Source organism: Eubalaena glacialis, chromosome 13 (assembly GCF_028564815.1).
Source record: "Eubalaena glacialis isolate mEubGla1 chromosome 13, mEubGla1.1.hap2.+ XY, whole genome shotgun sequence".
Lineage (NCBI taxonomy): Eukaryota > Metazoa > Chordata > Mammalia > Artiodactyla > Balaenidae > Eubalaena > Eubalaena glacialis.
The window spans coordinates 79,821,764-79,837,180 of NC_083728.1; the positions used below are offsets into that span (position 1 = coordinate 79,821,764).

At 51.8% G+C, this 15,417-nt stretch overlaps 1 protein-coding gene across 2 annotated transcripts; it reads right to left on the reverse strand.

Annotated features, from left to right (window-relative positions):
- Positions 1–226: 226 nt before the first annotated feature.
- GUSB (glucuronidase beta) lies at positions 227–15,390 on the reverse strand. Of its 2 annotated transcripts, XM_061208619.1 has the most exons (12): positions 15,136–15,390; positions 13,483–13,668; positions 13,004–13,185; positions 12,702–12,844; positions 12,094–12,281; positions 11,238–11,390; positions 10,814–10,992; positions 10,585–10,731; positions 9,205–9,289; positions 6,993–7,169; positions 2,435–2,570; positions 227–612 (listed from the first exon to the last, which is right to left on the reverse strand). In XM_061208619.1, exons 1-12 carry the CDS (start codon positions 15,346–15,348, stop codon positions 443–445), a joined length of 1,959 nt encoding a protein of 652 aa, XP_061064602.1. In that variant the 5' UTR covers positions 15,349–15,390; the 3' UTR covers positions 227–442. The 2 variants fall into 2 exon arrangements, with proteins under 2 accessions (XP_061064602.1, XP_061064603.1); XM_061208620.1 differs by lacking the exons at positions 12,702–12,844; positions 13,004–13,185; positions 15,136–15,390 and having other exon boundaries at positions 13,483–13,549.
- Positions 15,391–15,417: the final 27 nt, after the last annotated feature.

Below are 15,417 nucleotides of genomic sequence, written 5' to 3' on the forward strand. Positions count from 1 at the left end.
TCAAGGCTGACCTAAAGCACAGGTGGCATCTGAGCACAGGTGGCCCTAAAGCGGCAGGGCTGTTCCTGTGGCAGCACACAGTCTGTAACCAGCGACTCTGATTGTGGCGAGTGCTGAAGCAGAGGTTTCTCAAGACTCCGTACTCGGTTAAGGCCATGAAAACAGCCTGACACAGAAGAACAATTTCAGATGCTTCAGCAGTACAGATCACTGAATTTACGGATGGTCACTTTTAAGCCAACTCTTTATTCTCATACTCCAGAAGCCTTTATTTTCACCTCTAACGTTCCCTTCTAGCAAATGACCACAAAACCCAGACCAGAAACTTCCCGGTCTGCCATGCACAGTCCAGGAAGCGCTTGCTCTGTGTCCTGTGGAAGTCGCCCCCTGCTTGGGAAGGAGGGGCTGACAGAGCCCATGTCGGCAGAGAGGTAGTTCTTGCTTAAAAAGTAAACGGGCTGTTTCCCACATACTGTGACTTCACAGCTGACCCGTGGTACTTGGTTTCATTCGCAAGTTTCCAGTATCTCTCTCGCAACAGGAATGCTGCACTTTTCGGTCGTCTCTGACGAGTGAAGATCCCTTTTCTATTCCCTATCGCCCTCTGTGGTGCTAAAAACAAGGCAAAAGGTATTTCAGATGACTTCTGATGGGCCAAATCAGAACCAGCCTGGAGCCAAGCTGGGCACTAAACAGAGAGGTCCTCACGGTTTAGAGATGCTTGGTCTGAAGTGGTATCTGATGAAGTGGCCCCTTAACGGGTGAAAGATTTAAATACCACTGCTCCCCCAAAACACTTAGCTCCCTGGCGTGTTAATTTTTCTTCTGTTAGGGAAATAATCCAAAATTATTTATCTTTTACTTGCAAAATAAGGTTTAAGACATTACGGGTACCCACCTGCCTGGTAACTGGAGCGGGGCTGAGACGAAGTTCCCCTTGGAAAGGCTTGCGCCTCTCTGAGGAGCCAACTGTGCCAGTGGGAGCCAGAGTCTTGACCAGTCACAGGCGCCTAAGTGGGAGCTACTCGTAGATTTTAAAGTCCTGCTGGGCAGACTTCCAGCTGGGTCCCCACCCCTGGTGGCAGGTCCGCCAGAGCTGGAGCTGGGAAGGGAGCAGCTACACTCCCAGCGAACCCCTCCATCTCCTAGAGAAACCACCGCTTCTGTTAAATGGAAAGCAGGTCTTTCCCACTGAAAAGTTCAAGACAATAATTTCTTCCACGAAAAGCAAACGCCAGGCACTGTGCCAAGCGCTTCGTCAAATGGAATCCCTGCGTCAACCTGCAAGGTGGTAGGCGTTAGCCCCACTTTACAGGCTTGTGAAAAGGTAGGTACCTTGTACAAGGTCACACAGCTAATTCCTTACTACGCAAAGCAGTGCACCTAGTCACAAAACTAGACTTCCATCCAAGCTTATTTCCAGGAGCTGTGAATCTCATTTGCCAAGCAGAGTGGAGGCTCATGCTCTCTCTTTTTTTCTTCACCTCTCCCATTCGGATTTTTAATTAAACCTTAATCTTCTAGGGACTTCCCTGGTGGCACAGTGGTAAAGACTCCGTGCTCCCAATGCAGGGGGCCCGGGTTTGATGCCGGTCCAGGGAACTAGATACCACATGCATGCTGCAACTAAGAGCTCACATGCCACAACTAAGGAGCCAGCGAGCTGCAACAAAGGAGCATGCCTGCCACAACTGAGACCCGGTGCAACCAAATAAATAAATAAAAATACATCAAAACAAAACAAAACTTTAACCTTCTAAAAACCTGTCTTTCCCCATAAGTAATGTAATGTAATTCCCACTACTACCAAATCCTTCCCTTCCTCCCCAGATTGCTATCCTAAGTTTATGGTGTATCAAGAAGCTAGTTACCTAGAGGGGTAGAAAGAAATGGGAAACTCATTTGGAACTTTTGTGAAGTAGCCTTCATTATCCCCACTTGAGAAAGTACAGATCGTATTCACTTTGAAGGCTTTTAAACACTCCCACATTCAAAACCCTTTGACACTTACCTGTATTTGGCGAACTTGCCTTTTGTAAGTGAATAATATAAAACAGACTGAAATATCTGAAGTTTCTCGGGCTTTGTACCTTATTCTGGAATAATGAGTATATCCCACAAATAAATCCAGTTCGAGGTCCACTTTTTCCTCATACTGTGGTGAAACACAGAGGTAAGCTAGCCATCTCTGCCTTGAGACGGTAGCCTCTCCCATTTGCTTGTTTACCATAAAATGATTTAGGCAGCCAGCAAGTGATGGCTGCTTGCTAAACACAACTTACTTTTCCTAGGGAATCCTCTATGTAGCCTGCATTGATTACATCAGCTTTCCCCCCTCTTGTTTCCAGGGTTCTTACAACCAAATGTCCTGAACTGAAATGCCAACCTGAAAAAAGGAGAAGCGGTACATTCCATGCACCGAACTGCCACTTACACTGGTCAGTCATAAAATCAGCAAAATTCCAGATGAGCTCTCCAACCACATATTCTTTTCGTTTTTGATCCAGAACCACGTGATACTGCTCAAGCAGGCCTTTCTGGTACTCTTCACTGAACATCAGAGGTGGATCCTGGAAGTCAAGGCAAAGAGAATTTAGGACTCAGAACAAGCAGGACTGTAAATGTTAGATAAAAATAAAGATCCACGTGATGACCAAAATATCTGTCCTCATGGTGGGCTATAGTGACTGCAGGACTTGCTGATGCTGGTGTAGGGACACAGCCAGGGTATGACATAGCCCAGGGTGAAAAAAAAAACAAAACCTTAATTAGTAACTGTTTCGGGGTTTTTTTTGGCCACACTGCGTGGCACGCAGGATCTTAGTTCCCTGACCAGGGATTGAACTGGGGCCCTCGGCAGTGAAAGTGCCAAGTCCTAACCACTGGACTGCCAGGGAATTCCCATAAACAGAATTTAATATTTGCTTTATCTTTAACATCTCTATTCCCCAATGCAGTCTTAAAGCTGAACTACACTAGGAGTAAAAGTATGTCTCTGGATAATAAATTTAAAACTCAAGTTTGAAGTAGCTGCCAGTGTATAATTTGAGAACTAGTGTGACTCAGATTTTTTTTTTTTTTTAAACATCTTTATTGAAGTATAATTGCTTTACAATGGTGTTAGCTTCTGCTTTATAACAAAGTGAATCAGTTATACATATACATATGTTCCCATATCTCTTCCCTCTTGCATCTCCCTCCCTCCCACCCTCCCTATCCCACCCCTCTAGGTGGTCACAAAGCACCGAGCTGATCTCCCTGTGCTATGCGGCTGCTTCCCACTAGCTATCTATTTTACATTTGGTAGTGTATATATGTCCATGACACTCTCTCACCCTGTCACATCTCACCCCTCCCCCTCCCCATATCCTCAAGTCCATTCTCTAGTAGGTCTGTGTCTTTATTCCCATCTTGCCACTAGGTTCTTCATGACCTTTTTTTTTTTTTTTTTCCTTAGATTTCATATATATGTGTTAGCATACTGTATTTGTTTTTCTCTTTCTGACTTACTTCACTCTGTATGACAGACTCTAACTCCATCCACCTCATTACAAATACCTCCATTTCATTTCTTTTTATGGCTGAGTAATATTCCATTGTATATATGTGCCACATCTTCTTTATCCATTCATCCGATGATGGACACCTAGGTTGCTTCCCTGTCCTGGCTATCGTAAACAGAGCTGCAATGAATATTTTGGTACATGACTCTTTCTGAATTATGGTTTTCTTAGGGTATATGCCCAGTAGTGGGATTGCTGGGTCGTATGGTAGTTCTATTTTTAGTTTTTTAAGGAACCTCCATACTGTTCTCCATAGTGGCTGTATCAATTTACATTCCCACCAACAGTGCAAGAGTGTTCCCTTTTCTCCACACCCTCTCCAGCATTTATTGTTTCTAGATTTTTTGATGATGGCCATTCTGACCGGTGTGAGATGATACCTCATTGTAGTTTTGATTTGCATTTCTCTAATGATTAATGATGTTGAACATTCTTTCATGTGTCTGTTGGCAATCTGTATATCTTCTTTGGAGAAATGTCTATTTAGGTCTTCTGCCCATTTTTGGATTGGGTTGTTCGTTTTTTTGTTTTTGAGCTGCATGAGCTGCTTGTAAATCTTGGAGATTAATCCTTTGTCAGTTGCTTCATTTGCAGATATTTTCTCCCATTCTGAGGGTTGTCTTTTGGTCTTGTTTATGGTTTCCTTTGCTGTGCAAAAGCTTTTAAGTTTCATTAGGTCCCATTTGTTTATTTGTATTTTTATTTCCATTTCTCTAGGAGCTGGGTCAAAAAGGATCTTGCTGTGATTTATGTCATAGAGTGTTCTGCCTATGTTTTCCTCTAAGAGTTTGATAGTGTCTGGCCTTACACTTAGGTCTTTAATCCATTTTGAGTTTATTTTTGTGTATGGTGTCAGGGAGTGTTCTAATTTCATACTTTTACATGTACCTGTGTGACTCAGATTTAACTCGCCTCAGATTCATCTGTATCTCATCTGGGTAAGTAGCTGCTGTTTAGCCCATTCATCCATTCAACAAATAATTATTTAGTATCTGCTTATATGGCAGGCATTGGAGACAAAGTGACAAACTAGAAAGATAGGGTCAGGGAACTAGATCCCGCATGCCACAACTAAAGATCCCGTGTGCCGCAGCGAGGATCCCGAGTGCCGCAAGTAGGACCTGGCGCAGCCAAAATACATAAATAAATAAATAAATAAATATAAATGCTATTATAGGGACTTCCCTGGCAGTCCAGTGGTTAAGACGCTGTGCTTCCACTGCACCACTGCAGGGGGCACAGGTTTGATCCCTGGTCGGGGAACTAAGATCCTGTATGCCTCGTGGCGCAGCCAAAAAAAAAAAAGATACAGAACAACGACAACAGTGAAAGCTACTATACACCGAAGACATGACTATACCAATGAGCCCTGTTTTGTTGCAGTTCCAAAGTGGAATTTGAGGGCAGGGCAAGATGTCGAGTTCCTTACTGTGTTTTAATGGAAATGACCCTGCCTTGTCTAACGCTAGCCACACGAGGTTATTTAAATTTAAAACTACATTAAACTACATCAGTCACGCTAGTCACATTCCAAGTCCTCAGAAGTCACACGTGGCAGTGGCTCCCCTTCTGGACGGTGCAGATCTAGAACATTTCCATCACCACAAAGGCGCTATCAGAGAGTGCTGATCCAGACTCTTTCAGAATTTCCTTTTTTTTTTTTAAATCTTTATTGAATTTGTTACAATATTGCTTCTGTTTTATGTTTTGGTTTTTTGGCCAGGAGGCATGTGGGATCTTAGCTCCCAGACCAGGGATCGAACCCACAGCCCCTTCATTGGAAGGGGAAGTCTTAACCACTGGACCACCAGGGAAGTCCTTTTCAGAATTTGTTAAAAATTCAGAGTTGGTCACCTTTTCAAAGAGGGAGGACAAATGTACATACTTTGTCTTCATAAGATACTTCCCCCTACGTTAGCAGTCTGTCCAAGTGGCACTCTGTGTAGGCAAGATGAATTTAAGGGTGTGAACAGAATAAGAGAGTCCATTTGGGTTACTGTTCAACCTACTAAGGATCAGCAAATGAAGAAATGTGTCAACAAGGAACCCCAGCCATTGTGACAGGTGAGTGTCGGCTGGCTGGGGTTCAAGAATCCACATGAAAACAATCCCCACAAGACAAAACAGCCTATCTTTGGTGAGGAAATGGACAAAACAATGAGAAAAAGCTAGTGATTAAACCTTGCTCCAACGACTTCCCTGGTGGTCCAGTGGTTATGACTCCACGCTTCCAATGCAGGGGGTGTGGGTTCAATCCCTGGTCTAGGAACTAAGATCCTGCATGCAGTGCGACGCAGCCAAAAAAAAACTCCCCAAAAAACCAAAATCTTGCTCCAAGATCTCACTCATTCCCTTAACAAGTATCATTTAGCACCCGCTGTGTGCCGGACCCTGCTGAGTGCTTGGGAAGCAACAATAAATAGGATTTAGTCTCCCTCCTGGAGCCCTCGGTCTGGTCAAGGAGAGAGCCAAAGAGATCATGACAGCGCACACTGAGAAATGCTGAGACAGAGACGGAGCAGGGGGAAGAGTTTCCTCTGCCCGGGCAGGTGGGGTAAACCTCACCAAAGAGGGGCCACCTAAGCTGAGGCTCGAATGCTGAGTAAGAATCCATTAGTTGGGTTTCCCTGGTGGTGCAGTGGTTAGGAATCCGCCTGCCAATGCAGGAGACATGGGTTCGAGCCCTGGTCCGGGAAGATCCCACATGCCGCGGAGCAACTAAGCCCGTGCGCCACAACTACTGAGCCTGCGTGCCTAGAGCCCGTGCTCCACAACAAGAGAAGCCACCGCAATGAGAAGCCCGCGCACCGCAACAAAGAGTAGCCCCCGCTCACCGCAACTAGAGAAAGCCTGCGGCGCAACGAAGACCCAACGCAGCCAAAAATAAATAAATAAATACATACATAAATACACAAATAAATAAATAAATAAATAATCCCTTAAAAAAAAAATAGAATCCATTAGTTGATGATTATGGTGCTAAGAAGGGCATTCTAGGCAGAAGGAACAGGCCAAGCCAGAGCAGAAGCCAGTGAACATAGTGAAAACAGGCCAGGGTCCAGGACTGAAGGCAGAGGAGGATGAAGACCTGGGAGATGGCACAGGGCAAAGGATGTTGACAGCCCTGACCACAGATTAGGGCTTCATCCTGTGGGCCAGAAGCGAGTGACGGGACTCCCAAGGTTTGGATTTGTTCCAGAGACCATTTGGGCAGCTAGTGGGAGGCTGTCTGAGGACCACTCAAGTGAGGCAGAGGCTGAGTCCAGGGCAGCCGTGTGGAGGGGTAGGTTAAGGTGAGCCTGGTGAGCTATAGGAGGTCATCAGGACAAGTGAGGGACCGGGAAGGAGGCACCTTTCTAGCCTGGGGCAGTGAAAGACGTCACTGTCCAAGAGAGTGAAAAAATAACTCGAATGTTCTACACTACTTACCTCGTGAAACCCTGTGATGGTTTCTGCTCCATACTCGCTCTGAATAATTGGCTTCTGGTAGGTCTTATACCAGCTCTCAAACTGGGTTGCCAGCTGCAGCTGAATCACCTCCATGTGCCCGTAGTCATGATACCAGGAGTAGTAACTGTTCACACAGATGACGTCCACATACGGCACCTGGAAGAGTGTTAAAACGTGTTCACGAACCAGGAGAGTGTAGGATAGCCTTCGGACTTACACTTGGGCGGGGGGGGTGGGGGGGGGCGGCGCTTCTGGCACAGGAGGTAAGAAGGGGACGCAGAAATGAGTTAGGGGACTTCCCTGGTGGCACAGTGGTTAAGAATCTGCCTGCCAATGCAGGGGACACTGGTTCAAGCCCTGGTCCGGGAAGATCCCACATATTGTGGAACAACTAAGCCCGTGTGCCACAACTACTGAGCCTGCGCTCTAGAGCCCACGAGCCACAACTACTGAGCCCACGTGCCACAACTACTGAAGCCCACGCACCTAGAGCCCGTGCTCCGCAACGAGAAGCCACCGCGATGGGAAGCCCGCGCACCGCAGCGAAGAGTAGCCCCTGCTTGCCGCAACTAGAGAAAGCCCACGTGCAGCAATGAAGACCCAATGCAGCCAAAAATAAAATTAATTAATTAATTAATTTAAAAAAAGAAATGAGTTGGATGCTCACACATATAGGACGTGGAGTTAGAAGAGACCTGAATGGAACAAGTCTCTAACTCTGGGCTGGTGCCCCTGACCTGGCTGCAGCTGGGCTCAGGGGAGGGTGCCCAGCGCGCTGGCCCCAGTGGGAGCCCAGGGCCCATCCCAACCCAACTGTGTTCTTCTTTAGGTTGTGCTCCTGTCACTGGCTGTCCCCCTGGCCCTGGAGAAGTGTTCCCAACTAAGGGACAAAGGCAGTTTTTCTCCTCACAAAGGCTCGATTCACCTTCCTGAGCTAGGACTGTGGGCCATAAAGTGGCTGGAAAATTCCCTCCTAGGAGGGTAGCCCGGATGATGGGGCGGGACTGCCTCGAGTCTGAATAGTGTGGTGCACAGTGGGCAGCAGAGCTCACCTGAACCCACACTCACCTCCAAAGTCTGCACTGTGACTGTCGTGGTCCGTCTTTCCCAAGTGACCTTGGCACCTTTCCGAACTGGTGGCGGAAAGATGCAGGTGGAAAGCGGTGCCTCTGGGTGGGCACGTGACCATGACCGTGGCCCACACCCTCCCACCAGGTGAGCCTGGCAACCTTCTGGGGGGACCGGCACAGGCTCCCCTGCCCACTAGAATGGGAAGGGACACCACTTGGGCTCTGAGAAAGTCCAGGTCTGCCTGTGTCACACTGGTATTTGACCACAGTCTTCGCACTGCTTCAAGGGGGTGTTGTTGAGGGATGGCACAGGAACACCAGGGCTACAAACTGTCCCATCCGTGTCAAAATGACAGTGCTCACAATTTATACTTGTGCATAGCGTTTTCTCAACCATTCTTTCTCCTTTAGATGATTTCTCTCTCTGGAGCACTTTTAAGTACTGGCCTCAGTTCTCTAGTGGAGGAGCATCTTCTTGCTCCCATGTTTTACAGCTTTCGTGCAACTCAACACGGTTTCCGAGGTGCTGCTGCGCCCAGGGACCGTGAGGGTGGCCGTGGGGTCTGGCCAGCTGTGTGGCCTGTTCCTTTGATTCTCAATCCCAGGGTCTGGATCTAGTCTAGTCTAGTCCGGCTCCCAAAGCTGGGTTGATGACGGGAATCACTGAGGAGTTTTTTAAAAACCCAGATTCCCACCCTGGACTTTACTAAATCAGAATCTCAGAATCCAGATATCTACACTTTCAAAAAGCTTCCCTTAGTGGTTCTGACGATCAGCCAGGTTTGAGAAACACGGGACAAAGATGACTTTAGGCCCCCTTAAACCTCTACCCTTTTCTGAGCATATTAAACCGAGGGGCATAAAATTAAATTGAGGTGCATAAAAACTGATGAGTCTGAACTGAGAATGAATTCGACCTCCCTGTGCCCAGCCTCCTTAGATTAAAGAAGCCACACTGCCTGGCAAATCGACGGGCAGTCCTCTTTAACCTAAAGACCATCTATGGAAATGGTTGGACTGGCTGCTCGTGGTCCCTCCCAGCGGCTCATGTCAGCCAGCATCCGGGCAGGATGAGAGGACAGGCAGAGGGGAGACGTGGCATGGAGACCCCCCAGGCTCACCCCCAGGTCTGCTTCATAGTTGGAGTTGGTCACAAAGGTCACGGGCCGGGAGGGGTCCAAGGCTTTGGTGTGGGCAATCAGCGTCCTGTCCACGGAGGGCAGAAGACACAGCACCGTCAGTCAGTCCAGGGAGGGCTCTCATCCCGCATCCTCTCCTTCCCATCTTCCCAGCCAAAAAAAGCCCCAAGACACCGCTCTCCTCCCTGCCTTCCAGTTATTTCAGGTAAGCAAACATGTTCTTCTAGGCATCACGTTCCCTGACATCATTCTTTCCTCCTTCCTCCCTTCCCAGATCCTAGTCCCCCACCCCTCCCAGAGGAGGGGCCATTCTCCAGGGGTGGGAGGCACAGAGCAGAGGTCCTTGGGCTGGGCACTGCCAAAAGCTGGGCTCTGCATCTCTGGAGAAGCTCTTGAAAATAGGACGGGGTGTGGATTAGGATGGATATTAACACGTAAGTCGGGGGCTGGGAGGCAGGCTGTGCACTGGGCACTCACTAGAGACTTAAATAGCCGTGAAGCTCCATGGAGTGAAGCCACACAGGCGAATGTAACAAATTACAAGCTATTGGCATTCAGTGAACGGACCATGAACTTGAGATGGCCTGGTCCTGTCCAACAATGTAACTTACAATGGTTAGAACATGCACGTCATTGAAAACCTGTTTATAATTACATGCCTAGGTAAGCCGGCTTTATAAAGCTTAATTCCCCTTTACAGATGAACCCGAAGCATCACAAAGTGGTTTTGTGCAGTTTTAACACACACTAAATTTCCCAGGAACGGAGATACCATAAAAATCGAGGGAAGACTATACTTGGTTTTGGTTGCAACTTTACCTGGGGTGGCTCAGTGTTTTAGAAAAGGGCAGCACTGAAGAAAACGCTGCTCACGGTATCAGAGTCACCAGCTATGCTTTCCAGCCCCCGTCATCAGCTTTTGTAGCTGTGCTTTCAGGGAGATGCCATATCTAGATGCAAGCTCCTGACCCCTTCACTGGATCCTCCGGGGAGTCAGGCCCATGCATTCACGGATTATTTTACAAATGACTCTCCCTTATATTACAGTTAAGCCACGTCACTATTTTTATTTTCTTTCTTAATTTTAAGTTATGTGTATAAGTAGGTTAGGTTAACTCTGGATTTCATTTCAGGTGTGTCAAGGAAGACACCGGGTTAAAATCACGATCTGGGTGGGTGGGTACTTGGTCCCCTGAACTGACCAGGTATGGATGCACCTGGGCTGGGAGCAGGTGCTGACCCCCTCACAGCCCACACCCACCCCAGGGCCCACTGCAGCTCTCCCGCAGCTGCCAGCCAAGGCTGAGCTGGGCCAGCGGGCTGAGGTCTCACCCCTGACCCGGGGAAGGCAGGCGCACTCACTTAAAGTAGTAACCAGCCGGCTTCAAGAAGGAAGCGGGCTCGTTGGCCACAGACCACATCACAACAGCCGGGTGATTCTTGTCCCTGCGGACCATCTCCTCCATCACCTCCAGGTGGTGCTGCAGAGACACGTTGCTGAAGCTCTGGCTGCGGGGCCGGGGGAGGAAAGGGAGCGGGTCACAGGGCGCCAAGCTGGGCAGGCTGGGCCGTGTGGGCGGCGGGCACTCACGCCAGCACGATGCCCACGCCAGGACTCTCGTCGATGACCACGATCCCATAGCGGTCACAGAGCTGCATCACCTCCTCTGCGTAGGGGTAGTGGCTGGTGCGGAAGGCATTGGCGCCCAGCCAGCGCAGCAGGTTGAAGTCCTTCACCAGCAGCGGCCAGTCAAAGCCCTTCCCTCGGATCTAGGGGACAGCAGAGCAGAGTGAGCCCCTGCCCCGTCCCCGCTGAAGATGCGCTTCCTTCTAGAGCTGGGCCCCTCAAGAGTCACCCCGTTAGCCCGCTATCCAGGCCAAGCACAGGCCCCATCGGGCAGTGGTTTTGAGCGGTTTGTTTCACTGCTCTGAGCTGCCCTCAACCACTTCAAGGGACACGGAGGAAGGGATGGCGAGAAATGGCCCCCCACAGGGACTCAGGAGCCCCAACTCACGTCTGCATCCTCATGCTTGTTGACCCCGTGGAAATAGAAAGGCTTCCCGTTGATGAGGAACTGGCTCTCTGTGACAGCCACGGTGCGGATCCCCACGGGGAGGGTGTAGAAGTCAGACACAAACCCAGCAGCCGTCTGTGCGGTCAGCTTCACCTGCAAAAGCCAAGCACTGGGCATGAGGCATGCTGGACGGCCTGAACCCCACGCAGCCCGCACTTTGGCAGGATGGCCCCTTGCAAACTACGGCAGCCCACCTCTGGGACGGCAAGTAGAGACATGCAGGAAGTACAGGCATCCGCCATGAACAAGAAGGAACTTTTATGCAGACCTACTAGAGAATGGACTTGAGGACAGGGGGAGGGGGAAGGGTAAGCCGGGACAAAGTGAGAGAGTGGCATGGACATATATACACTACCAAATGTAAAATAGATAGCTAGTGGGAAGCAGCCGCATAGCACAGGGAGATCAGCTCAGTGCTTTGTGACCACCTAGAGGGGTGGGATAGGGAGGGTAGGAGGGAGGGAGATGCAAAAGGGAAGAGATATGGGGACATATGTATATGTATAACTGATTCACTTTGTTATAAAGCAGAAACTGACACACCATTGTAAAGCAATTATACTCTAATAAAGATGTTAAAAAATAAAAAATTTTAAAAAAAAAGAACGAACTTTTGCCCACCCTGCCCCTGGGGCCTGCTCTTCAAACTGGGCCTCCCCACCAAGGGTTGGAAAAAAGCAGGCTGGGGACTCTTCAATCCAACTGACAAGGAAGATCAGAGGACCATGCCTGCTGAAGCCAGGGCTGCTGGATGGGGGGAAAAGGCCTCCCACAGCCCAGTCCTCACCACCGTTACCTCCAACGAGTACAGGTAGGCAGGGTGCTCGTGCATCAGGTATGGCCACCAGAGGTGGGCACTGGGCACCCGCAGCTGGCCCCGGCCCCCTGTCCCCTTGGCCACAACCCTGCCTTCCTCATCCAGAAGACACACTTCCAGCTGGAAGTGCTCACTGCCCTGGACGACGATCTGGTAATTCACCAGCCCTGCAGGAGACAAGACAGATCAGACAAGAGAGAAGAGGGAGGGATGTGACCTGGGGGTCACACAGATGAGGTGCCCTGAGGCCACCTTTCTGAGGAGCCCCTAGCTGACAGCCGTTTATTTCTTGAGCTCAATCTGCAGCGAGGGGAGATGAAGTGAGGGCAGCACAGTGGGGAAGGGACATGGGGTTCTCCTGCATCCTGGGCTATTATTCACCACGAGCTATGATTTGAGGCAAACCCCACTTGCTCCCAAAGTGAAGTCAGAGCAGATGGGTGATTTCCGCAGCCCCTGCCAGCTCGGACAGGCTGGATTCCAGCTGCTGAGGTGGATGGGACAGTCTTTCTCCTAGGGGATCTTTCCAAACAGGGAACAAAGCCGCTGGGGGCCTGGCTGATGGCAGACCCTGCCAGGAGCCTCACCAGTGTCTTGGTCCACGTCGGTGGTGACGGTGATGTCATCGATGTAGGTGGTAGGCGTGGTGTAGAGGAGCACAGTCCGATGCAGTCCCGCGTAATTGAAGAAGTCAAAGTTTGTGTTCTGGACAAAGTAACCCTTGGGGTACCTAGGATGGGAGGGCAGTGGCCTTGCCCTGGGTCCTTCGACCTCAGCTCACACGTCTCCCTGGCCTCCCAGAGCCAGGGCCTCACCTCTGTTAAGGCCACCCTGCCCCTGACGGGAAGACCACTGGGCAGAGCGGGGAGGGGGGCGAGGTGCTGCTCACTTGGAGGTGTCCGTCTTGTAGAGGATGGTCCCTGGCGGCAGGGTGTGGGGGGAGAGCGTGTTGTTGATGGCGATGGTAATGCGGCAGGAGGACAGGGGCCCACTCTGGACCAGCTTGCTGATGTCAGCCTCGAAGGGGAGATGGCCCCCCTCGTGCTCTGCCACATGGACCCCATTCACCCACTGCAGACACAGGGATATATGAGGAGGGGGCCCTGCCATCTCAGGCGCTCCCTCACATAGAAGTGCAGTATGGGGGGAGCGGGCGGGACGGGCTGCCAGCTGCCACCCGCCTCAGAAGTGGAGGAAGGGAGCTCCGGGGTAACAGATGAGGCCACCCTCCCCCCCGCCTCGGGCACGAACCCCAGTGCGGGGCGTGAGTGTGCCCCCCACCCCGCAGGCACCGCAGTAGGCAGGCTGTCAGGTGACAGCTGGGATCCAGGCACCCTACTCGCTCTGCCTGCCGCTCGCTGCACTGACCACAATGGCGTAGTAGTGGGCGCTGCCGATCCTCAGCACCACTCTTGTGCCCAGGTCCTCGGTCCATCGCTGGGGCAGGGTGGCCTCCCGTTCATACCACACCCAGCCAACGAAGCTCCGCAGCTGCCCATCCTGGCCCACGTCGTTGAAGCTGGAGGGAACCGGCATGTCCAGGCTGGGGCCCGACTGAGGAGACAAGGACTGGAATCAGGTCCAGATCACCTGGGAATCTAAGGGGCCCCCCCGGCAACCCCACTTACAGGAAGAAGCTGGACGAGATGACTTCTCCCAGACCCTCCCGGATTCCAGGCCACCCCACCAGCAACTGACCAATGTCTTTTACTGACTCATTTAATTTTCGCGACTCCATGAAGTAGACCCAGTCACGCACGCACTCACTCACTCACTCACTCAGTGGTGCACAGTGAACACGTACGTGCTGTTTTAGGCGCTGGGAATGAAAGAGTGAACAAGGCCTCTGCTGCCAGGTGAGCAGCTCTACGAAGAGAGCGTGGAGCATGGCAGGGGACTATCTTAGGGGCCAGGGAAGGCCTCTGGGGGCCAGGGCCCCTGAGATACGACCTCTGGACGTCCCGGCAGAACCAGGTGAATCGGAGCCCCGCAGGGAATCCCCTGAACCTCCGCACCCTTGAACACCTCAGGGAGAAGGCAAGGCAGGAGTGGGGCAGAGAGCTCAGGGAGTCTGGAAGCAGCCTGGGGAAGAGCTTCCTGAAGACACATGTGACCTCCACGGAAGCAGGGATTTCCTGTCCCTCACAGCTGTCTGCCCAGCTTCTGGCACAAGCCCTGCCACATAGTAAGGACTCAACAAATATTGGATGAATGGATGGATAACTTGCTGATGAGAGACCAACTGCTAGGATGCTTTGTGTCCAAGGTCTGGTGAGGCCATAAGTTCTTTCTCAGGGTAGCGGGCAGCAGGCACCAGGGTCTCCATGGAATGGGGTGAGCCTATGGCCGCAACCAGCCTAGGGCAAGAAGGATCTGCAGAGACAAACCAGACCCTGACTAAGAGGAAGATGATCAACTGACTGCCCCAGGGAGGGAGGCTGGCCGGGGCGCATGGGCCGCTTCCCTGAGGAAACTCTGAGTGGGGCAAGTGCCTGGCACCAGCCCCCGCCGGCCCCTTTCTTCCTCCGCCGATGAGGGCTGGGCGGCAAAGACTGAAAAAAGAGGATCTAAGGGAGGTGAGTGTCGGATGGGCACACAGGCCTGCCCCTGCCCCAGTTCTCAGCCCACCCGATCCAAGTCAGAGGGGAGACCTAAAGGGGGGTCCTCGGCTGGATGCCAAGCCCCGTCCTCTACCTGAACCTTGGAACCCCAGGTCCTTCCTGCCAGGGCAGAGCTGGCCCCAAGACGTCCAAAGCCTCCCCTCCTGCCACTGCGCGGCCACCCGCCCCCAGGTCGGTGCCGGGACACTGCTCCGGCTCCGCCTCCCCCACCGATATCGGGCCCGCCCATTTCCTCCTTCCCGGTCACTCTCCGGGTGGGTCGACTCCAAGCCCCACAGGCCCGTCCATCTTTAACCTCCTCCTGGCCGGCAGTTCCGGGGGCTCAAGGGAAGTCTCCCCACACCCCCGACCCGGCTTCCAGGAGCTTCCCTGCCCTGGTCCCCGTCCCCAGAGCCCGCACCTCCCGCAGCGGCGTCCGGTACCACTGCTGCTCGAAGCCCTGGCGCCGGTTCTGGGAGAAGTCGGCGCGGAACCTCCAGAGGCCGTCCAGCTCCTTGCGCTCCCGCGACCGGCTCTCCCGGGGGTAGAGCATCCCGCCCTGCAGCAGCGCCAGCCCGCATCCCCAGAGCAGCGGGCCGAGCACGGCCCAGGCGCCCGCCAGCCCCCGGAGCATGGTTCCCGCGGGCCCCTAGCTGCCTGCAGCCCCGCGCCCGGTGCCGTGAGCGCGGGAGGCGGGGCCGGG

Coding starts and splice junctions, on each gene's coding strand:
- GUSB (XM_061208619.1), bottom strand. CDS start 15,348: ATGCTCCGGGGGCTGGCGGGCGCCTGGGCCGTGCTCGGCCCGCTGCTC. Junction 12,845..13,003: donor TACAAGACGGACACCTCCAA/GTGAGCAGCACC, acceptor CTCCCATCCTAG/GTACCCCAAGGGTTACTTTG. Junction 7,170..9,204: donor ACTATGAAGCAGACCTGGGG/GTGAGCCTGGGG, acceptor ACACTCTTCCAG/GTGCCGTATGTGGACGTCAT.